This window comes from Mesoplodon densirostris, chromosome 5 (genome assembly GCF_025265405.1).
Source record: "Mesoplodon densirostris isolate mMesDen1 chromosome 5, mMesDen1 primary haplotype, whole genome shotgun sequence".
Classification (NCBI taxonomy): Eukaryota; Metazoa; Chordata; class Mammalia; order Artiodactyla; family Ziphiidae; genus Mesoplodon; species Mesoplodon densirostris.
In genome coordinates this window covers 1,135,524-1,158,052 of record NC_082665.1, presented here as the reverse complement: position 1 = coordinate 1,158,052, position 22,529 = coordinate 1,135,524, and the positions used below count along the sequence as shown (strand labels likewise).

General features: G+C 58.6%; 1 protein-coding gene across 13 annotated transcripts; it reads right to left on the bottom strand.

The window, feature by feature from the left end:
* Positions 1 to 497: 497 nt before the first annotated feature.
* Positions 498 to 21,454, bottom strand: SLC19A1 (solute carrier family 19 member 1). Of its 13 annotated transcripts, none has more exons than XM_060100352.1 (6): positions 21,387 to 21,454; positions 17,428 to 18,984; positions 12,617 to 13,385; positions 12,347 to 12,539; positions 9,370 to 9,482; positions 498 to 1,327 (listed from the first exon to the last, which is right to left on the bottom strand). In XM_060100352.1, the coding sequence occupies exons 2-6, from the start codon at positions 17,614 to 17,616 to the stop codon at positions 1,017 to 1,019; spliced, it is 1,575 nt and encodes a 524-aa protein (XP_059956335.1). In that variant the 5' UTR covers positions 17,617 to 18,984; positions 21,387 to 21,454; the 3' UTR covers positions 498 to 1,016. The 13 variants fall into 13 exon arrangements, with proteins under 13 accessions (XP_059956335.1, XP_059956329.1, XP_059956340.1 ...); XM_060100346.1 differs by having other exon boundaries at positions 21,353 to 21,442; XM_060100357.1 differs by having other exon boundaries at positions 17,428 to 17,666; positions 21,353 to 21,442.
* Positions 21,455 to 22,529: the final 1,075 nt, after the last annotated feature.

Here is a 22,529-nt window from a genome sequence, read left to right as displayed (position 1 = left end):
GCCCCTTCTCCACCAGGCGGCGTGCTCTGAACTCGCAGCAGCGACCTTTCCCAAAGACCCTGGATGAGGGCCGGAGGCCATGGGAGGGGCCGGGTTCAGCTCAGGACGGGGTTGGGTCCTCACCTGCTGGGGGGGCAGGGCTGGGACCCTCTCTTGACCGGATGGATGCGTGGAGTCAGGGGTCTCCTGGGGCTGTGTGTCTGCTTCACGTGCCTGGGGCCAAGTGGACGGTGTCACGTCTCAGAGGAAGCACGACCAGCTCTCGGGCCCGGCGGCAGTGCCCGGGGAACGTGGGCAAGTCCCCCAGGGGCTGGCGCGTGAGTGGCCCCCATCACCGGGAGGGGGCCAGCATCAACCCAGCTCCGGATCGAAGGACAGAGAGGACCTGGGGTGAAGCCCAGAACGGAGGAGCTGGTGCTCCCGGGCTTCCACCCGACGGAACCGCCACCCCCAGCGCCCCACTTCTCCCCCGGAAACAAGCCAGAAGAGGGTCCTCATTTTGGTCAGTTTTTTTAAAAAAGGAACACAGCATTGTTTACAACGGAGGCACCTGGACAAGCGCGGACGTCACGGTCCAGCCACGGGCTCAGGAACACGGACCCCACCCCCAGGGCCCGGGACGCCCCGTGGGCACCGGGTCCCCTGGGCTTGCGTCTGGGACCACTGTGCCATTTCCCTGGGACAAGGGGGTGAAAGCAGGGAGGTCTGGCGGGCACGTGGACCCCCCGCACCAGCCACGTGTAGGCAGGGACAGCAAACCAGCCCCCAGTGGCCGGGCAGCTGCCTGAGCGCCCCCGGCAGGCCGTGGGTCATGGCCAGGGCGTGAAGCAGGGCTGAGGAGTGCCCCGCCCGGGGTGAGCCAAGGGCCCCTCGCAGAGGCTGGAGGCCCCCGAGGCCTGGGTCTCAGGGACGGAGCACGGGGGCCCGACAGTCACCCCTGCCACAACCTGACGATGTGGACGATGCCGGAAACCTGGCTGCGGACACCCAGAAGACAGGCGGCTGCTGGGGACGTGTCAGCTGTGAGGCCAAGGCCCAGGCTCGCTGCCTCTGCTGTCAGGAATCTGGCCGCCCGCCGGCCAGGAGAGCAGGTCGGGCAGGGTCAGGCCTTGGCCTCGGGCCGCTGCATCGGCTCCCCCACGGCTCGCATGCCGGCCTCTGGGGCGGGCCCGTCCTGCGCGGCCGGCTCCCGCACCGGGCTCATCAGCTCCTGGGCCGGCGGCAGGGGCTGGTGGCGGCCCTGTTGGAAGTGGCGCAGGCCCGCCAGCAAGGCCGCAAGGACATAGGCGGCAAACAGCACCAGGAAGTACACAGAGTAGATGAGGAACTGGAAGAGAGAGGGCGCAGGTGAGGCGGGCGGGGCACCCGCCCTCACGCCCTCCCGCTCAGAGGCCAGCGGAGCACGCACGGCAAGGGGGGTGGGCACCCAGGGGCCGTGGAGGCAGGAGCAGGGCCCAGCCCCCACCCACCCAGCGGAGCTTCTGTAAACCCGGCACTTCTGCGCCTTCGCCATCTGCCCCGCAGCACTTTGATCACCTTGTGTGACAGCACATGTGCACTTGGCTCTGGGGCCAAGTCCTCACGGAGGACACCTGTGCGGGCGGAGGCTGGTGGAGGAGAACAGGCCGCCCAGGTCTCGTGGCCCCCGCAGCCCCCATGGCCCCAGGGCAGTGCAGCCCTGCACCCGGGGACCAGCGAAGCTGCACAGCGGTGACGCACACGGAGGAGTGCCCTGCACACGGGAAACTCCCCCCGATTCTCAGACCTCAGTGGGCAGGGGGTCCAGGGTGGTCAACTTCGTGTGGGGGCCAGACGAGTGTGAGTCCCGCCCACGGCCCCGGAGCTCAGCTGCCCCAAGTGGTCTCCCCAAGAACCCCTCAGCACTGCATGCTCAGCCCTTCTAGGAAAGCTCATTTTCAGAAGCAAAACCAGGAAATGAAACGTCAGGGACTTGGCTTCCGGGAAGACGGAGCTGGCATGACTTGCCTGTTCCTCCCAAGTACGATTAAAACCCTGGACACTGCACAGACGACACACAGAAGGTGCCTCTGAAAAGTGGATGGGGGCAGACTAGCTGGGACCTTGGAATCCAAGGGGCACCACGGCAATGTGTTCCCTGGGCTTTTTTCCTTTCTGCTGCAAGTATTTTTTAAAGGAACCAAAGAAGCCCACAAACCAGAAATACCAGGAAACACAGAAGAAAACACTCAACAAAAGCTGCTCTGACCGAAGGATCAGGAGAGGGACCCCCCACCCCAGCCAGCAGGACAGGACACTGATGAATGGGAACCACTCTCTTCCAGCCAGACTCCACCCTCGTGACCCAGGCTGTAAAACCCCTCACCCCCGTCGGGTGGTGTTGGTCAGGGCCCAGTGGGGAGCTGGAATGTTCATCCATAGGGACCCCATGGAAAGCCTGGACTTTCACTCCCCCCAGGTGGTGCCCCCCTCCCTGAAGAGTCAGGACTTGTACCCCACCCAGCAGCAGTGAGAATGCCCCTCCCCCACCAGTGTCACTGGAGGCCACATGGGGAGCAGTAATGAGGCACCCATGGCCCTCCTGACCACTGCAGGCCATGTGGGGGGCTGGCACTCCCTTCCTTGCCCAGCAGTAAGGAGAGGCCCCGCCCCACCCTTCACTGTGAGGAGGGCTGAGTCGGGAGCCTGGAATTCCACCCCACCTGGCTATAACGAGTTGCATGCCCCTAGTCCTCTGCTAGGCTGGTGTCAGGAGAAGCTAGCTAAAACAGAAGGATTAAATAAGAGCCAGAGTCTCAAAACATAACAGCCAAAACATAACAGCCAAAACATACAGGTTTCATTAAAAAAAAAAAATCACTCAGCATACTTACAACCACAGAGATCTCTAAATGAATGAAATACAATCAACAGACACCCACACCAAGATGACAGAGATGTTAAAGTTATCTGAGAAGGATTTTAAGGTAGCCATCATAAAAATGGTTCAACAAGCAATAACAAACATGCTTGAGACAAATGAGAAAAGTCTCAGCAAAGAAACAGGAGAGATAAAGACGAAAAGTTACAATTGAAAAATATAATAACCAAAATAAATACTCAGCAAATGGTCTCAACAACAGAATGGAGGGCACAGAGAAAAGAATCAGTGAACTGGAAGATGGAACAGTAGAAATCATCAAATCTGAACAACAAAGAGAAAAGAGGTGGGGGAAAAAAAGCAGAGCCTCATTCTCCAGGGGACAAAATGTAACACTGTGTCATGGGTGTAAAATAAGAAGAAAGAAAAAAAAGGGAGCTGAAAAAGTACTTGAGGAAATAATGACTCAGAAAACTTCCCAAGTCTGGCAAGGGACATAAACCTATAGATTCAAGAAGCTGAGAGAACCCCAAACAAGACAACACCCCCCAAATCAGACCAACACACTATATTCAAATTTTTGAAAGTTAAAGACAAAGAAAAAGGAAAAAGCTTGAAAGCAGCCAGAAAAAAAAATGACACCTTAAGGGAAAAATAATTAGAACGACAGTGGATTTTTCATCAGAAACCAGGAAGGCCACAAGGAAATGACAAATTTTTCTCGTACTAAAAAATTCAGGAATGAAAAATAAATCAAGACATTCTCAGATAAAGAAAAACTAAAAGAACAATTTGTCACTGGCAGACCTGCCTTGAAAGAATGCTTAAAGGAGGTTCTCTAAACAGAAAGTAAATGATAAGAAACTTGGAACATCAGGAAGGAGAAAGAACACAGTGATCAAAATTGTGGGTAAATAGACTTTCCTTCTCTTCAGTTTCCTAAATGTTTGACAGCTGGAGCAAAAGTTATTATCCTATCTTAGGTGGCTCTAATGATATATAGAAGAAATAAGTAAGGCACTTAAACAGTAGAGAGAAAAGTGACCTAAAGGAGGTGAGATTTCAATACTTCACTACAACTGGCCATTTAATACACAAAGCAACCATCAAAAAAGTTACCATGAGAGATACACTCAAAAATACAACAGATAAACCAAAATGAAATTCTGAAGAATCTATAAATAATCTATGAGAAGGCACAAAAAAAGAAAACAGAAACAAAAGGCAGAGAGAATAAAAAGAAAACAAAAAATGAAATGGCAGACATAAGGACTAATACATCAACAATTACACTAAATATAAATGGTCTAAATAAACCAATTACAGACAGATACTGGCAGAGTGGATTAAAAAAACATGACAACCATATGCTATCTACAAGATACTCAGGTATAACAATATAGTCAAGTTAAAAGTAAAAGGATGGAAGACAATATGTCATGTAAACATTAACCAAAGGAAAGCAGAATGGCTATATTAATATCACGTAAAGTAGACTTCAGAGAAAAGAAAATGGCCACAGGCAGCGAAGAACATTATATAATGATAAAAGGCTCAATCCACCAAGATATCCAGTGTATGTGTATGCAACAGAGAGCTGCAAAAACGTGAAGCAAAAACACGACAGAATTGAAAGGAGAAATAGAGAAAGTCACAATTATAAATGGAAACCTCAACACCCCTTCTCAACAATAGGCCAGACAAAAAAATCCATAAGGATAGAGAAGAAAGCAATACCACCATCGACTATAGGACCTTATTGATATTTATGGAACACTCCACCCCAAAACAGCAGAATTCACATTCTTTTCAAGTGTACATGGAGCTTATAACAAGATAGACCATGTCCTGGCCCCTAAAACAAACCTCAACAAATTATAAGAATTGAAATAATACAGATTGTGTTCTCTGATCACAATAGAACATAATCAAAATAGAAATTAATAACAGAAAGATAACAGGAAAATATCAAAACACTTGGAAAATAAACAACACATTTTGAAATAATCATAGGTCAACTAGAAAGTATGAAAGGAGACAGAAAAACATAGTAATGAATGAAAAAGAAAATACAACATATCAACATCTGTGGGGTGCAGCTAAAGCAGGCTGAGAGGGAAATGTATAGCAATAAATGGAAATATTAGAAAAGAAGAATTCTCATACGATTTATCTAAGCTCCCATCTAAAGAACCTAGAAAAAGATGAGCAAAATAAATCCAAAGCAAGCAGAAAGAAGGAAATAATAAGGACAAAAGTTCTAGCCAGTAACAGTAAGGCAAGAAAAATAGATAAAAAGCATTAAAAAAAAAGACCTCCCAGAACTAATAAGTGACCTCAGCAAGACTATACAAGGTTAACTCACAAATATCAGTGTATTTCTTATACAGGCAGACCTCAGAGATATTGCTCAGTTCCGAACCACCGCAATAAAGTAAATATTGCAATAAAGCAAGTCACACAAATTTTTTGGTTTCCCAGTGCATACAATAATTATGTTTATGCTATAATATAGTCTATTAAGTGTGCAACAGCACTATGTCTAAAAAAACCAATGTGCATACCTTAATAAAAATACTTTATTGCTAAAAACTGCTAACTGTCATCTGACAATGCAGGGTTGCCACAAACCTTCAACTTGTAAAAAAGTCAGTATCTGTGAAGCACTTTAAAGTGAAGCACAATAAAGTGAAGTCTGCCTGTACTAGCAGTGAACACCTGGACACTGTTATGGACTGAACTGTATCCCTCCAAAATTCATTTGTTGAAGCCCTAAGCCCCAGTGTGACTGTATTTAGAGATGGGGCCTTTCAGGAATGATTAAGGTGAAATGAGGTCATGAGGGTGGGACTCCTTATAAGAGAGAGAGAGACACCAGGAGTGCACACGCACCGAGGAAAGACCACGTGGGGACACAAGGAGAAGACGGCCGTCTGCATGCTGAGGAGAGAGGCCTCAGGAGAAACCAAACCTGCTGACACCTCGATCTCAGACTTCCAGCCTCCAGACTGTTAGAGAATAAATTTCTGCTGCATAAACTACCCAGTGTGTGATATTTTGTTATGGCAGCCCTAGAAGATTAATGCAGACACCAAAATTATAAATACAGTATCATTTACAATTGCTCAAAAACCACTGAAATTCTTAGGAGTAAATCTAACAAAACATGCACAGCACTACAGTACTTGCATGTTGAAAACTACAAAATGCTGAAAGAAATCCAAGTCCTAAATAAATGGAGAGACATACCATGTTCACAGGTTGGAAGATTCAACATAATAAAAGATGTCAATTCTCCCAATATTGATAAACAGGCTTAATGCAATTCCTAGCAAAAGGCCAGCAAAAAATTTTGTAGATATATACATGATTACTCTAAAATTTATAGGGAAAGGCAAAGAAACTATAAGAGCTAAAATAATTTTTTTTTTAATTTCAAAGTTGGAGGAATCAGTGTACCAAATTTCAAAAACTTACCACCTAGCTACACAAGCAGGACAGTGTGGTGGTGGAGGGAGGGTAGGCACATAGCTCAACAGAACAGACAGAGAGCCCAGAAACAGACTCATGCAAGTGGTGGAAAGCAATTCAGTCTTTTCAGCAAATGGTGCTAGAGCAACCAGACATCCACAGACAAAGGAATGAAATGTTGTAAGCTTCACACCTTACACAAAGATTAACTCAAAACAGGTCATAGACTGAGATGTTGGGGAAAATCTTTGGGACCCAGGGCCAAAGAGTTATTATATGTGACACCAAAACTAAGATCCACAAAAGGACAAGTGAATAAATCAGACCTCATCAAAATTAAAAACTTATGTTGAAAACAACCCTATTAGGAAGATGAGACGGTGAGCTACGAGCAGGGAGAAGACTTTGCAAAGCACACACCCAACAAAGGACGACTACCTAGAATCTACAGACATTCTCCAAACTCAAGTGAAAAAACAAAGGAGCCAATTAGGAAATGAATGGGTAGAAAAGTGAAGAAACACTTCACCAAAGAGGATGTACAGATGGCAGCTGCACGTGGGAAGAAGAGCCTCACAGCCATCAGGGAAATGCAAATTCAAACCACAGGGACCATCAGCCCTCCACACTGTTTGCAACGGCCGAACAGAAATGGTGACCACACTGAAAGCTGATGAGAATGTGGGGAAACCGGATCCCTCAGGCACGGCCAGTGGGAATGTAAAATGGTGCAGCGACCGTGGAAAACAGTCTGGCAGCCACCACGTGACTCAACAACTGCACTTCAGGGCATTTGTCCAGAGAAATGGAAATCTGGGTTCACACAAAAAGCTATAAACAAATGTTTAGAGCAGCCCCCAACCAGATAAAGCCAGGGCTCTTGGCGGTGAGTCGGTAAATGAGCCGTGGTCCAGCCACCGCGGAGCCCCACGCCGCAAAGGACCAGAGTGAGTAGCTACGTGTCTCCAGGACTTGGGCTGAGTGGGGAAGGCAATCCCGACTCACAGCTGCAGGGTCCCACTCTCGCAATGACAATGCTATAGAAATGGGGGGCAGACCGTGGTGGCCAGCGGTCAGGGAGGAGGCAGGGTGGGGGCCCGGTGTGGCCGCAGGGGGCAGGGGGGGCTGCTCCCGTCTCGACTGTGCGCGGTCCGTATCCCGAGAGCGCCCGCGCCGCAGAACTGCAGGACGTGACCGGTGGGGAGGCTGGGCCCGCACCAGGTACTTGGGTCTTTGCATCCCCTGTTACCCCACAGGTGAGTGTGTGGTGACCCAGAAGTACAGTTCAACTGAGAAGACAAGCCAGCCCAGGCCAGCTCCCTGCACGCTCCGTGCTGGTTCCCACCCCCGGCTCTGCCCGGCTCTCACCACCCAGGACGGAGGGAAAGGGCACCCAGAGAGCCACACGCAGGAAAGGTGAGTAGGCGGAGCCAGGGTGACTTTCCTTCTGGACGCCCCCAGGATTTCCAGCTACGAACAAACCTCTAGAGTTACCTTTTAACCAGGAGATTAATCCAGCAGGAGAAAAATCCATATATTGTCGTCAGCTTGACCCAACGTGGCCAGAAGCTGTCACGTGGAAGGGGCTGGGGCCAGGTCAGGCGAGGAAGGCCCAGCCCCTGCCCCCCGCCTTGGGCCCCTCGGAAGCCCCGCTGCCCAGAGCCGGGACACCCAGGGCTCCAGAAAGGGAGAGGCTCCCCCAGGTGCTGGGGCCCCTCCCAGGCCAGCTGGAGAGCTGCCAGGCAAGGCCCCATGGAAAGGCCAGGGGACAACATGCTCCCCTGCGGAGGTCACCGCTCTGGGGGAGAGGCCTGCCCTGGAGGGTCCCCAGTGAAGGAGGCCCCAGCCCGCCAACTCTGGACGACAGGCCTTGTGCTCTCCGGACAACCCCTCCCGCCCACCCCATAGGTGCAGCTGCACATGCACCTGTGGACCTGAGTCCAGCCTGGCCACCCTGCTCAGCCACAGTCCCCAGTGTTCAGCCTGGGGTGGATGGGGCAGTGTCCCTGGAGGGCTCCACTGGTGACCAAGGGCCAAAACCTGCCTGCCCATGTGGACACAAAGGACCAGAGGCTCTGATGTTCTTCACCAAAATGGATGCCCAAACCCCATCCAAAAAGCCAGTTTCTGAACAAGAGGGTCTCTCATGCCCGCGACTTCCTTCCTGGCCAGCTTTGAGATCACCAAGGCACCTCGGACAGAGGGCTGGGACTTCTCCATGGAGCTGACCAAGCCCCAGGGAGGTCTGGGCTCCCAGCAGATGGAGGCTGCGTCCCACAGGCAGAGTGTGGGGCAGGATCCCCGGGGAGCCCGGTAACAATCCCTCCCACGGGACCATCCTCTGGCTAATTCCAGCTCACTCAAGAGTGGTCCTGCCCTGGGTGAGGCCACTGGGAGTCACATGCCCGAGCGGCCCCCAGCCTCACAGCGAACAGGAATTCTCAAGTTCTTCTTGGAAGACCGAGGACCTGCCTAGGACCGGATGGAGGAAGGGGATGGGAAAGGGGCCAGCACGCGCCAACGTCAACCCCACGAGCTCCACTCTCCGCTGCCCTCCACAGAGGAGACAGACAGCTGTCACGTGAGCCAGGACCCATCGCAGGCAGGGACCTGAACGAGGGCACAGGGAATGCTCGGTCACGCCTCTGTTCCTCCTGGGACCTCAGCCAGTGCAGGGGGCGCCCAGGGCCAGTGAGAGCGCCTCCAGAGCGACCTGCACCCAGGCCAGCCTCGGGAGGCCCCAGAGGTCTCACCACACTCGACCGCGTATGCCCACCGCACTGCCCAGACGCGGGCGGCATTTACAGCCCCAAACTCAGCCCTGGCAGGGAGCCGCACAGGCCGGATTGTGGCCCCCTGTCACCTTGCCCTCTGACCCTTCCCTCCCTGCTCCCGCTCAGTCCAGAGGGTCTGGATGGAGACGCCCCACCCTCAGCGGGTCTGTGGTCTGGGTCCCGGGAAAGGCAACACCACTGGCTGGGTGGCCACCAGGAGGCCTGGCCAGGACACGCCCCAGAGCCTTCCCTCCTCAAGGAAGTGAGCCCAAAACGGGGGCTCACCTGAGAGCGGACCGGGAGGCCCAGGCCCCGCTTGTCGGAGACAACGAGGGTGATGATGGTCTTGAGAACAGTGGCGAGGAACGTGTTGACTCCGAAGACAAGGGCGCGGAGCTCTTGAGAAAGAGAAGACGCGATCTGAAAACTTAACGGGGAAGCGGCCGAGGTCAGACTCAGCTGGGGGCGAGATGCACGCACAGGCGCAGAGGCCCAGGTGCGGGGCAGCGCTCCTGGGCTGCCAGGAACAGCCGTGGGGGACAGGCGAGACCCGCCCAGTGCCCAGGCGGCCCACCGCTCCGGGGCTGCGTCCTGATCTGGCATGTCCTCCTGCACGACTCACAAAGCGAGTGCAAAGCCAGGTGCAGAAGGCAACCTCGGGAGATACTTCAAGTCTCCTGGTAACTCCAGGGCAGAGTAAGTCATCATCGCTACAGGTTCCCGGAAAATCGGCCTCATGAGAGTTGGGCGTTAACAGACAGGGCACTGCCCGGACAGAGTACGAGGAAAATTCCGGATTAAAGTCCTTTGTCGTTAAGTGATTCACTACATTATAGAAAGAACCGTAAAACAAACAAAGAAGGCAGGAGGAATTAATATGCTCAGAGCCTGCAATGCTCTGCAAAGAAATTAACATTTGAACGTACTTCCAATTAAAAGCCCCAAAGTGCCTTTAAAAAAAAAAAGAAAAAACTGATCAAGAAGTGTCCTAGAGTTCTGAAGAATAAACGAACAAAAATACCCAAGAAGTCTTTAAAGAGAATGACTGAGGAGCTTCTGCTGGGGGGCTCAGGGGAGGGGACAGTACACAAAGTAGGAGGATGAGCAGTCATGTGACAAACGGCGCACTAAGAGAAGACAGCAGGCGGATCAAAGGTCCCTGGTGACCGAGTAACTCCTGGGAAGCGGGAGCTGGGCCAGGTCCTGCGGGCACAGGCAGGACGCCACACCACACACACAACCGACTCAGGCAGTGCTGCGCCAACTCCGAGAGTCGGATGAAAGCAAACAGGAACATGGCAACACGTAATAAAAGGCTCCTGTCACGTGTGGTAGATGTAAGCGCGCTGCAGATAATCAGGAAAAAAGAAATCCCAGCAGAAAAAGAAGCCACAGGTATAAACTGGGCAGGACACCAGGGAAAGGCAACTGGCCCGCGGGCCGCCCTCCACCACCCGCAGGGGCTGTGTGCCTGCCTGGACAGCGTCTGCAACATCTCTGAAACCCCCTTCCAAAGCACGTGCCCTCTGACCTGGCCGGTTCCCTTCCAGGACCCACCTGAGGCCATTATCAGAATTTGGGAAGAAAAACGTAGGTGAGAGGGTGTGGCTCCCATGTTGTCTGTCACAGGAAGATATCGGAGACAGGGGCCTTATCACCAGGAGGACCAAGGACAATGCCCTCTGACGTGGAGCCACACGGTTACGAGGGGCAGGGGTGCAGGGTGACCCCGGCTCGCTCCAGGCAGCCCAACACCCACGTCAGCCACGGGGGCTGGGGTCTGAGGGGGTCCGAGGGGGTCCGAGGGGATCCGAGGGGGTCTGAGGGGGTCCGAGGGGGTCTGTTGTCTCCTTCACGCCTTCCTGCCTCACATTTGACCTTTTCTGCATCGTGTCAGATCTTTTTGCCACGAACATCTATGGCTTCTACAATTAACAAGAACACCTGAGACACTAAGTGGTCCTGGGAGAAGTGAGGGAAGGACACCCACGGCCCTGGCGCCCGCTCCGGAACGCCGACAGTGACAGGACAGGTGGGACGTTTGCAGGCTGAGCCTCAGGAGGGGAGGACACAGCGTCCAGGTTGCGCGGAAGTCCAGGCCACAGCCACGGCCACGGGAGCAGGGGGGCATTAGGAGCAGAAACCAAGAGAGCAGGGCCAGGGTAGTCGGGGTGTCTGGGCAGCACTGACCCTGAGGGGGAGGAAAGGAAGGACACAGCCCAGGGCAGGAGAGGGACGCTGGGTGCCGGGCGCTCCTGTGAGACGGCTCAGGGCAATCAGGCCACCACACTGCGGGGCGACGGCTGCAGAGGGTCAGGAGTCTGAGGACACGCTCTGAGCTCAACACCAGGCAGGGACAGATCTCGTTGTGTGTGATCGGAGTGGACAGTTGAAGTGCGGAGGGAGGTGCCCCCAGGGAGATGGGGCTCGGAGGGGAGCTAGGGCCAAACAGCTGGGGACAATGACAGGCCACCTGCCAGGTGCAGGAGGTGTAAGCATGTGTCCTGAGCACGTGTGCTGTGTGTGGCATGAGGGCATGTTATGGTGTGAACACATATGGTGTGATCACATGTCTGGGGTGAACACATGGTGTGCAGCTTCGTGAGAGGTCCAGTCCAAAGGGTGTATGAGGGTGTCAGAAGCCAGCAAGATGCAGGCTGAGGAAGGTTCTGGAAGGCATGGGTGGCCGGCACGCAGCTCCCGGGATGTCCCTGGGCCAGTGCTGGAGCATCCCCAGGACTGTGAGGAACACAAGGGCATCAGGGGAAGGGCTCCCCCAGGCAGAAGGCAAGCTGGGTCACCCAGTCACTCTTGGGCTGTGGGCCACCGTGCCCAGCAGCGGGAGTGGGAGGGGATGGGAATGACCCAAGATAGGACAGCAGGGCCAGGAGACTGGAAGAAAGGACTTCCCAAGGTCCGGTCCCTGTGGACACTGCGGCTCGAGGGGGGAGCAAAGGGGACACCCACATGGCTCCTTGCCCAGCCTTGCGATCCCAGTGGCCAGGACGGGGCATGCTGTGGACAAGTGGGGCCCTGGCTAAAGGCACCCAGGGCTCACGCGCCTCCTGATGTGAGTGACGTACCAGAACACCTGCTCCACGCTGCCCGGCACACACCCCTGCTGCTCCCCACGGAACCTTCTGGAAGGAGGCCTCTCGATACACACAGTGCACGACCCTCCAGCTGCCCACCCTCGGCTCCAGTCTTTCGGGACTCTCCTGCCAGCAGTCCCACATGGCCACCCCGCACCAGCCCGACTCACGTGGCGATGGGCACCAGGAACTGGTAGGAGCCACGGAAGAGCACAAAGGCCGAGTAGCACAGCCAGATGTTGCTGGTCTTGTACATGAGGAAGATGAGCCCAGCCTGCAGCACCGTCACCACCGCGATGATCAGCTTCGCCCACAGCGCCCAACGGATCTTCACGAAGCCGGCGGCAAAGGAGGTGACAGCACCTGGGGAGACAAGACGCGTCGGCGCCGTCCTTGGCCTCACGGGTGACCCCCGTCTGGGTGAGGCAGGCCGGGCGTACCGAGCAGAGTGGAGGCGGCATCCGCCCCGCCGTTGTAGACCCTCGTGGTGTCCGTGGTGGGGTTGACCACGTTCCACAGGATGTGCACGTAGTAGACGATCAGGTAGTAGCCGGCGGAGTTGAAGACCCACCAGAGGGACCAGAGGCGCAGCTGCGGCAGCTGCGCGGTGCGGCCCAGCTCGCGGAGCATGTGCGCGAGCGCCGAGTCCCGCCAGGAGGCCGGCAGCCGGCCCGGCTTCCCACCCGTGGGCTGAACTTGGCCCAGGTTCATCCGGTCCAGCTCGGAGGGCGAGGCCCCGGGACACGCGGGCGCTCCGCGGTTGAAGAAGAGGCTGCGCTTGGGGCGCTTCAGGAAGAGCGTGAGGACCAGGCTGAAGGTGAGGAAAGCCAGCGAGATGTAGTTGAGCGTGGAGAAGGGGACCCTGCCCATCGTGACCAGCAGCTGGCCCAGCACGGAGCTGGTGAAGACACCCAGCAGCACGGAGGCCCGCGAGTAGCCGGCCATGCGCTGGTAGCAGGCGGGGGGCACCAGCGAGAAGATGTACGAGGAGTAGGCGATGCGGGCTGCCATGGTGATGCTGAAGAAGAACTCCATGAACTGCATGTGCAGCACGGACGAGCCGAAGAGCAGCAGAAGCCACACGGACACGTAGCTCAGGCCCTGCAGCAGCAGCACCGGCTTGTAGCGCAGGTAGTCGGTCAGCAGGAAGACGGGCACCAGCACTGCCAGGTAGGAGTAGGACAGGACCGGCGTGATCTCGTTGGTGACCTGCGGGACAGCAGGCGTGTGACCCCAAGCCCCCGGAGCGCCCGTCGCCCATCACGGCTACCGGGCTTGGCCGGGTGCCTGGGAGCCCCACCCGGACCCCACGGACCCCTTTACCGCGGCGCCCCACCAGGACCACGTGGGGAGCGCCGTCCTCCAAAAACGTGCAGCCCATTAAGACTGTCCAGGGCAGCCCGGGAAATGGAGAAAAGCACAGCCCGACCCCCGACCGTGCTCTACCCTGACCCCATCCCCCACGGGCGTGCTTCTCAGACAGTAGCTCGGTGCTGACACACGCAGAGAGCTGGTAAGTACACTGAAAATAACCAGTAACTACATGCTAAGCCATGCTGATCCAGGCTTGTTTGTTTCTACCTAAATAAAAACACGATATGATTTCACCTTAAGTCTACCGATACAGAAAACAGAGCTGTGACCAATCTACACTCATGCTGGCCGCCAAGGAAGGCCTTCAGTGGCCGATCCCACTCGGTCCCAGGGCACAAGGTATGCAGGAGAGGACCGGGCCCTCAACCCCCCTTTGCCAGGCAGGACTAGGGGGATGCGTCCACGGGACCCAGGACTCCCGGCTCCACCAAGGGAGCTGCCCGCAGCCTCGGTCACTCAGCTCTCCATTCAAAGAGGGCTGGCCCAGTAGGAACCTCCTTCCTGGGCACACAGGGCAGAGGCCAGAGCCACAGACCCACTTGGGACAACAGCCAGATGTGCCCATGGCCGCCCAGGAAGGGCTATCCTGGACTCACCTGGGCCCAGGCCCCACCAAGAGGTCCCAGCTCACGAGAGGCCCAGGCCCCTGGCCTTGGCCCCTTCCTGGGGGATGGACACAGGGGGCACCCTGTGCTCAGAGCCTCTCCTGAGGCCCCAGGTGGGTTTTCAGCAGGTGGCTCCTCACAGGGGTTGCACCAGACCCCATCTGACACCTCCCAGGGGCTCCGACTGAGAGCCTCACCCAGGGATTCCACCTGATGCTGCCCAGGGCCTGGCCATGGCTCAGATCAGCCAGGGCAGCACCAGGTGAGCCTCGGGCCTTGTTGGGCTCTCAGAGGCTTTGGCCTCCCTTGGGTCCTACCTGACTCAGGCCTGGCCACCTGCTAACACCATGGGGCGATCCCTGCGCCAGCCCAGGGGGCCCTCAGCCCTGCAAGGCCAGCAGGCACCAAGGCCCACTTTACAGATGCTACCGAGGAGCCAGGGCCGAGCCCAGGCCAGCACGTGGGGCCCAGCCAAGCCCACCGCTTAGTGGCCGGCTCACCTGCAGGTTTCTGCAGCCCTCGAATCTGTCCACCCAGGATGTGCCACCTGACCAGCCAGCCCCAGGGCAGTGCTTCCCAGTGTGTGCCCAGGACCCCAGGCTGGCACGCACACCCACCACCTCCAGGGCTCCCCTGCCTGGTGGCCTCCTGCACCACATGCCCACCAGAAGCCACGGCTGACCCCAAAGGCTGTGGTCCCCCAAACACCGAGCACTAATGGCCCCAGGACAGTCTAAGACAGTATTGGTCCAAGTCCGTCCCCGGGGCAGGATGAGTAACCAGCACTGGTCCCAGAGCCATGGGGGCCAGCTGCAGGGGTCAGAGCCTTGTTTATGGAAAAGTCCTGGAACATCAAACCATCCCTCAGTTAGCTGACAAAACCTCTTGGCAGATGGCTTGCACAGCTGCAAGGGCCACGGGGTCAGAGCTGAAGGACACCAGCTGGACTCTCCGTCCCACTGCCGCTGCCCACACTTCTCAGGCAGGGCAAGCACACAGGCCAGGCGAGAGGCTGCCCTGTGTCACACCTGTGAAGTGCAGGGAGCACGGGCACCCACAAAGTCCCTGGGGCATGAGGACGGCCTCCTACTGGCCTCGGTCCAGCATCGCTGGGCCACTTCCCAACACCTCGGTTTGGACGGGCCGGGTCCAGGCTGATGGGCAGGATGTGGGAGCTGGGGCCAGGTCATGACCCAGGTGGCTTCAGGGCAGCAGCTGCTCTGAAGTCAGGAGGCCTGGCTGGGGCCCCACAGCAGCCAGGACCGGGATGGGGCGCCACGGGCCCTGAGGACCGGCAGGACCGGGGAGCAGGGCCAGGCCAGGCCAGAGGGGACCTGCATTCCAAGAGGAGCAGCCTCAAGAGCCAACACCTGGCAGCACCCAGGGGTCGCTGAGTCCTGCCTGACAGGGGAGGGAGGACAGGACAGGGCCGTCACAGAGGATCCCGCCAGAACGGCAGGGTCAGCCATGGGCTTGGAGGGACTGCTGTGTGAGGGGCAGGGGTCATCATGGCGGGGGTGGGGGCACGACCCAACCCAGGCAGCTCAGATGCAGAGGAATCACAGGCCCAAAGGCGCAAAGCAAAACTCGGACCCTCCGGAGGTACTTCACGAACCGGGGGTGGCGGCATGTGGGGCAACACTCAGCACAAACCAAAAGGAAAATCCAGCAGAATTAAAAGGTGAAGCTGCGGCATAAAAGGACCACGGCAAGCAGGGAGGAGGCCGGCGCAGACAGGAGAAGCCGCTGCCCACAGGCGGTGGATCCCGCCAGCGCCAGGAGCCCGCCAGGCACAGGAAGGCAGACGCCCACAGGGAGGGGGAGACTGGCTGAGGCCTCGCTCCGGGGACAGCCAGGAACACGGGACCGCGGCAGAAATCGAGGAAATGCAAACCCAGCAGCAAGCTCTTCCGTCTATCAGATGGGCAGAAACTCAACAGTGCCTCGCGGGTGCTGGCCCGAGGAGCTGGAAGCAGCCTCACGCTGCAGGGGGTCACAGCAGGAAGCCACCAGCAGCAGCGTTTCCCTCAGGGACGAGCTGGAGACCCCGGAGACCCCTGGAGCAGGGGTGGGCAGGCCCTCAGTTTGGGGTTTGAGGTCCTGAATGCAAGTTGGGCAGCTGCAGCCCAAATCTGTGTGGGAGGGTCACAGACCCACCGGGCTCTTCCCAGACAGGCCCCTGCCGTCCTCCGGTCACGTCCAAGGCCTGGTGGGTGGCTTAATTTCTGCAACCTATTGTTTAATCAGTTACTGCATGAGCTAAGAGGGCAGGTGGGGGGAGTTCATGACAGGTTTTCCTTCTGGTTATTTTCACGGAGCTTCCCACTCACTCACGTCTCACCTCCGCAGTGGAAGACAGCCCCTTGCAGAACACAGCGGTGTCCGGGGAACTGGCCAATCAGTGAGCGAGGGATGTGCCAGACTGGCTGTTCGAGGGGGGCAAGCCCCCACCCCGGACTCACCTGGGAAGTGACCCCTCTGGCTGCAGTGCTGGCCGTGCGGTCAGACACAGTCACACACACACACACAGATTTGAGCCTGTGCACACAGCCCAGGCACCCCAGTGTGTCCATCTTCCAAGAGGACTACTTTGAGGGAACAGGCCTCATCTGCACGGCGACTCCATGTGACTTAATTCTGGGGTTGCTGAGGGGTTGGGGCCAAGATCTGGGCCAGGGAGAGGCAGGGGCTCCCTGAAGAAATCAAGTGGGAAATCTAGGGGGCCAGCAACAGCGACAGTGGGTGTGGAGGCCGGCGGCCACCCTGGAGGGGACAGACAGGGCTGGCGGGCCGGGGCCACGCTCTGGGGTGGCGGGCGGTCCTCAGGCAGGACGAGGTGTGGTGACCACAGCCTAGACCGTGAGCTTCATCAACCAACGGCCTCTGAGCCCTTTTGATTTGTTTTATTTTATGGAGACAGAAACCGGGAGGGACACTGCCTGTTGCTGCTTCTACTCCACGTTTGACCCCAGAGACTCCCGTCAGGTATAAGCTTATTAGTCAGGTTCCAATGAGATCCTTTGTCCTTGTTCTGAGCAAAAGGCAAATTCCTTCCGTAATCCCTTTGGGCAAACAGGCCTCTGCTGGAAGCAAGGGCCCAGCGGGCGGGCGGGGGCCCCCTTGCACTCTCCCTTCAGAGGCCCACGGCAGGCATAGACCCCTCTGCCGGACCCGCCATCCCTCTAACAGCGGGGACCTGGTAGCCGCCAGCGCCCGCAGCCCGAGCAGCCCCCACGCTCCGGCCCGTCCCGCCCACACGCGCACCCACGTGCCTGCTTCTGCGTGAAGTTCTTGTCGGGGCCCAGGAGGTAAGGCGTGATGAAGCTCTCCCCGGGCCGCATCTGGGCCATGAAGCCGTAGAAGCAGAGGCAGAACACCAGGCTCCACCAGGACTGCAGCATGCGGCCCGGCCTGGGCTCCGCCGGCACCTGCTTCTCCACCTCCGGGCCGGAGAGGGCCATGCTGCCCAGGTCCCCGACGGCCCTGCAGGAGACCGAAGGGGACGCTGTACCTGGGAAGGAGAGCCAGAGTCAGGGCAGCACAGCAGACAGCCCGCAGCCGTCTCCCACTCCCGGAAACTTGGCTGCAAAGGGCTCCTCCCCCCGGCATTCAATCGGGCTCAACCTCACACGGTGGACAGGCCTCAGCCCCAGCCCCAGTCCCAGCCCCGTGGTCCAACCTGGAGCGTGTGACGATCCAGGAGCCAGGCCCAGCCAGGCCACGCTGTCACCACTTCTGGGGGCTCCAGCGCTGCAGCTCCCATAGGGTGGCTGCCAACCACGTGGGGCCCATAAATGTTAAGTAACGAAAACTAAATGCAATTTAAGATCCAGGTCCCCGGGGACACTGGGCTCATCTCACGTGCTCACGGCGCCGGCTGCGATTGCTGGGCTGCGTGCACCTCCCCCGCCAGGTCTGACGGCCTGATCCTCACGGGGTCACAGCACCAGGCGTGTCCAAGTGCCAGACCCAGAGGAGAAGCAGTCGCGCCCGCGATAGCCCAGAGGACGTGGCAGGAGGAGGACCTGCCGGGCCAGGCACACACCAGACCACAGTACAGGGGTCAGGGATGGGGGCAGAGAACCCCCAGGGGCCACCGAGGGCAGAGAAAGACTTCACCCAGTACCATGATTTCAACACAGGCCTGGGCCTTGCTCAGCAAGGGGAACTACTGCAGTCAAATGAGCCCGGCTGTTCCTTCCTCCTGTGTTTATTTCTGTGACTCAGGGAAAATGGGGGGCTGCTGTGTGATGGCAGTCAACCCCCTGAAGAAGCTGCGGCTGGCAGGTGTGTTTGTGAAGCTACAGTGAGGGGCAGGGTAGGGGTGAGGGGGGCAACAGTGGCCCCGGAGTTACAGGGTCCTAGGTCCCAACGTTCTCAAGGGCCAAGCGAAACACCAGCTAGGAGGGGCGCTGGAACCCGGCCCCTCCCCCAGCACCCCTCCCCCCGGGAGGTGTGGTCCCCCAAGAACACACAGGCCAAATGGCTCCAGCAGAAAGACTCTGCTGTTTGGGGCAGGGGGTGCACACACGGCCCCCCACTCCAGCCCCAGGAGTCCCCCAAGTTCATTCTCCCACTCCCAGGGCGCTGCTCCCTGGGTGCCAGAAAAATGCACACTCTCAGCCAGATAAGCACCCAGCGTGGGGTGAACAGCCAAGAATTTACAAAGCCCAGAATTTACAAGCCCCTGCTCTCGGCCCCCCTGTTCTGAAAGAGATGACAAAGGCTTCCCTACCTGGCGTCCCGGAATCCCGGGGCGGAAGTCTCAGACACCAGAACCCAGCAAGCTCACCAGCTTCTTCTTTCTACTTCCTGGACTCCCATGGCTTCTGAAACCCCAAGGTGGTGCTTCTGAGACTCCAGTGAGCTTGTCAGAAGTGTGTCTGAAGGCCTCGGACACACGCCAGGACTCTGCACCCTGACTCGGCCCCCAGACACGCCCGAACAGGTGACCGAGCACGCAGGGAGCCGCTGCCTCGGAATTCCCAGCTGGTCACCGATAAGAGCTCCGCCTCCGGTATCTCAGGCCGACATGCAGATGGGCCGCAGGGCCCCGGCGCCCAGCCCTGAGGGTCCCAGGAGTCCTCCAGGGTCACGACACAGTGGTGGATCACCGCCATCCCCAGAAGCAAGGACATGCAAGGGTCCACACCCTGCATTGGCCAGGGAGCTGGGGGGGCGGGGGTAGGGGTAGGGGGCAGTGTCTGCTGACACCCGGGGAGCAGGGCTGGAGGGACGGGGTTTACATGGGGTCTCGGGGAGTGTCCCACGAGCTGCGGCCCCTCCCTCCCAGCCCCACCCCTACAATCTGGGGACGCTATGCTCAGTGCTGGAGTCCCTCACCTTCCTCCCGAGTTACGGCACAGCTGGAAGGAAGGAGGGGCCTCCGCCGGCCAGCAGGGAGAAACCCAGGCCTCCTCTACTCTTGGATCACAGGAGCAAAGGGCCAAGGGCTCACCTTGGGCTCACGTGCACACGGTCTCGCAGCCCCCTGGCTGGCGGGTCTCCCAGGCTGCACGGGGAGCCTTCTACCTGCCGTCTCCGAAAACATCTGCTCAAGGAGCCCCTGAGCCTCAGGCCTGCCACCCAGCAGGGGTGGCCGAAGGAAGGCAGCCTCCTCACGGGGGCTGGGAAGGGCCATCACACGCGCCAGAAAGAGGGACTCAAACTACCTCTGTGCTTCTCACTCAGCCCGGGTGCCAGGGACCCACTCTCCAAGGACGTGAGTGAAGATGCCCAGCCCGGACAAAGGCAGCTGCCTATCGTAGGAAACCTCTACCGCCCCGTGGCGGCCCAGTGACCCCTGGAGCCCAGCCTCCCCCTACCCCGTGCCAGGGGAGCAGAAACAGCAGTGAGGATGCCAAGAAGCACAGAAGGTACCAGACCCCGCGGGGCTCCCTTCAGAAATGGCCACTGTCATCCCTGCTTGACGTTTTTTCCTGAGCGTTGCTTTAAAGCTGTCCCTTCCACCCACGTAAGGCCCTCCTCCAACTTCCCGTGGGGGGCACAGTCCTGGGCCCGCCCTTCACCAGCACCCCTGGCTCCCCACGGGGAGAGGGCCCCTGCAGGGGCATCCAGGGCAGAACTGCAGGGAGGGGGCCGCGAGGCAGCGCTGACCTCTGCCACCCGTCACAGGCGGAAACGCCCCGACAGGCCTCACTGGAGAGAAGGGCCAGGCCTCAAGGAGCCGGCACTGCGGGGCCACCAACCAGGGCCGTGAGCGGTGGCACTGATCCGAACTAAAGGGACACCCGCCACACCGGGCCGGGCCCACTTTGGAAGGTGCGTCCCTCCCACACAGTCTCCCACACTTGGCTCCGCACCACCGGACGCGCTTCCCAAAGCTTCCAAAACAAGCGGGGGGCTGCCAGCTCATGGGCCCATGGCTGGACTGCAGGGTCACGGGGAGTTGCTTGGCCCCATCCCGGGAGCACGGGCCGCCACACAGGAGCAGCAGGGCCCCCGGAAGGAAAGGCCACCTGTACTGGGGCCTGGGGTGGGGGTGCAGAGGAAAGGGCGGACGCGGAGCAAGGTTCTCCCCGAGCCAGGTCGGGCCCCAGCAGGGAGCTCCGAGGACTACGGCTCCAGGACTGGGGGCAGCCTGGGAGACAGCTGCTTCTAGATGCACTCTGGAGTTCCCAGCTGGCCCAGATTCCAACCTGTAATCTGAGACCTACGGCCGGGGATCCCCACATGGCGAGGAACCCCGTGAACACACGTGTGTGCCTGGCGGATACCTGGACACTCAGGACAAGTGTTTCGGATAGGACCCGGGGGATAGCTTTCCTCCCGTAGACGTGTAGAGCTTCCCACTGCTCTGGACAGTCTCCAGCGCAGGGCTCCAACCGCGCCAGGCGCTGCTCCAAGGGGAAGTTGTTCACAACTACAGACTCCAGGCGCAGGAAACGACAGTGGCTTGGCTGGAGACCAGAAGCGCACCGGGGGCTTCTCCACAGGCCCGCGCGGAGACCGAAGGTGACAGACGCTTGGAGCGTGCGCCTGGGTTCCCACATGGGGCGAGGCTGCACGTGGGACTCACCACCCCTTCACTCAGCGCCAGCGCCCCCGCGCCCAGCCCTGCGCCAGGGGCCCATGCACCCTGTGCTCTCCCCGGGCCCCAGAGCCCCCGGCCCCCGTCCACCCCGACTCTCGGAGCGCGTGCACCCCCGCGCTCCTCCCGCAGCCCCCGGTCCTCACCCCGGAGCTCCTGCAGACAGGGGAGCCCCACTACCTGCGCGCTCGCGGCCTCCGCTGCTTGGCGCTAGAAGGGACCACACTGCCCACAATGCCCCGCGGCGGCTCGCTTCCGGGAGGCTGGGGGAGGGGGCGCACCTGGTCCCGCCCCCGCCGCACGTCACCGCGGACGGCAGTTGCACGGTCTCTGACACGCGCCCCACTGTGGCACCAGAGGTCCCCGCGGGACGGGCGCAGCAGCTCCGCGCGCACGCCCCGCGCCCCGGGACTCGGGACTGAGTCCCCACCCCAGCCCACCGCGTCGCCGCCCCCGATCACACGCCCCTGGCCGCCCAGCGCGGGCTACTCCCCGTGCGTCCACACGCCCGGCCGCACCCTCCGGAGCCCCCTCCCGAACTCCTCGCGCGCCCCGCAGCGCCTACCCCCGCAGCGCCTGACTCTGGTCATACTGATCACAGCTCGGGGTTGTGCTGGAGGCCTCCGGGAACGGACCTGGACAGAGACGCGTCCCCCGCGCCCCGCAAGATGTGACCGCCCCTCGACTAGTGCAGACCCCCTGACTTCTGCACACCCTGTCCCGCCGCCACCCTGTGCCTTTTCTTTTTGGTTCATTCATTCTGAGATGTTCCTTTCCTAGCCAACCCGCAAACTCAAGCCAGGGACGTGGGCCACTGAGCCAGGCAGGAGACAGGACTGTGGGGTTGGAAGGGGCACCCTCCCCCCACGCAGCCTTCTGTGCGGATCACCCTGACCCACACGTGCTCTGGTGGTTGACTGGGGACTCCAACAAGGCACAGGCTCAGCTTCCCTGAGGGAGGCAGAATAATTTGGGAGAGGGGCACAAAGACAAAGGAATGGACCAGAGGTCTGCTTGGATCCCCTGGAGGCATCCCAGGAAGGCGACAGGCCAATGTCTCTCCCCGCTCCTCACGGCAGGACCGACCCCCCTGGTCTTGACCTGGTTGGCGCAGTGAGGCCCGTGACGGTGAGGGATGCCGGCCTCTGAGTCATGGCAGGGAGGTTGCGGGTGCCCAGGCTGTGACCCTCAGGCTGGAGCAGTGGGAAGCAGCCCCTGTGGCAGCCCCACTGCTCCCCACTCCTCTCTGCTGGGAGGGGGAGAACCTGGAGGCTGGCCTCACAACCTCAGAAAGTGGCTTCGCCCTCCCGCTGCCCTAAAGGA

What these genes read in the sequence shown, in the direction of transcription:
- SLC19A1 (XM_060100352.1), bottom strand. Translation starts at nt 17,616, where the DNA reads ATGGCCCTCTCCGGCCCGGAGGTGGAGAAGCAGGTGCCGGCGGAGCCC. An exon ending in AGAACTTCACGCAGAAGCAG is followed by an intron (nt 13,386 to 17,427) that starts GCACGTGGGTGC and finishes GCTGTCCCGCAG; the next exon opens with GTCACCAACGAGATCACGCC. An exon ending in TTCCTGGTGCCCATCGCCAC is followed by an intron (nt 9,483 to 12,346) that starts GTGAGTCGGGCT and finishes CTCTTTCTCAAG; the next exon opens with AGCTCCGCGCCCTTGTCTTC.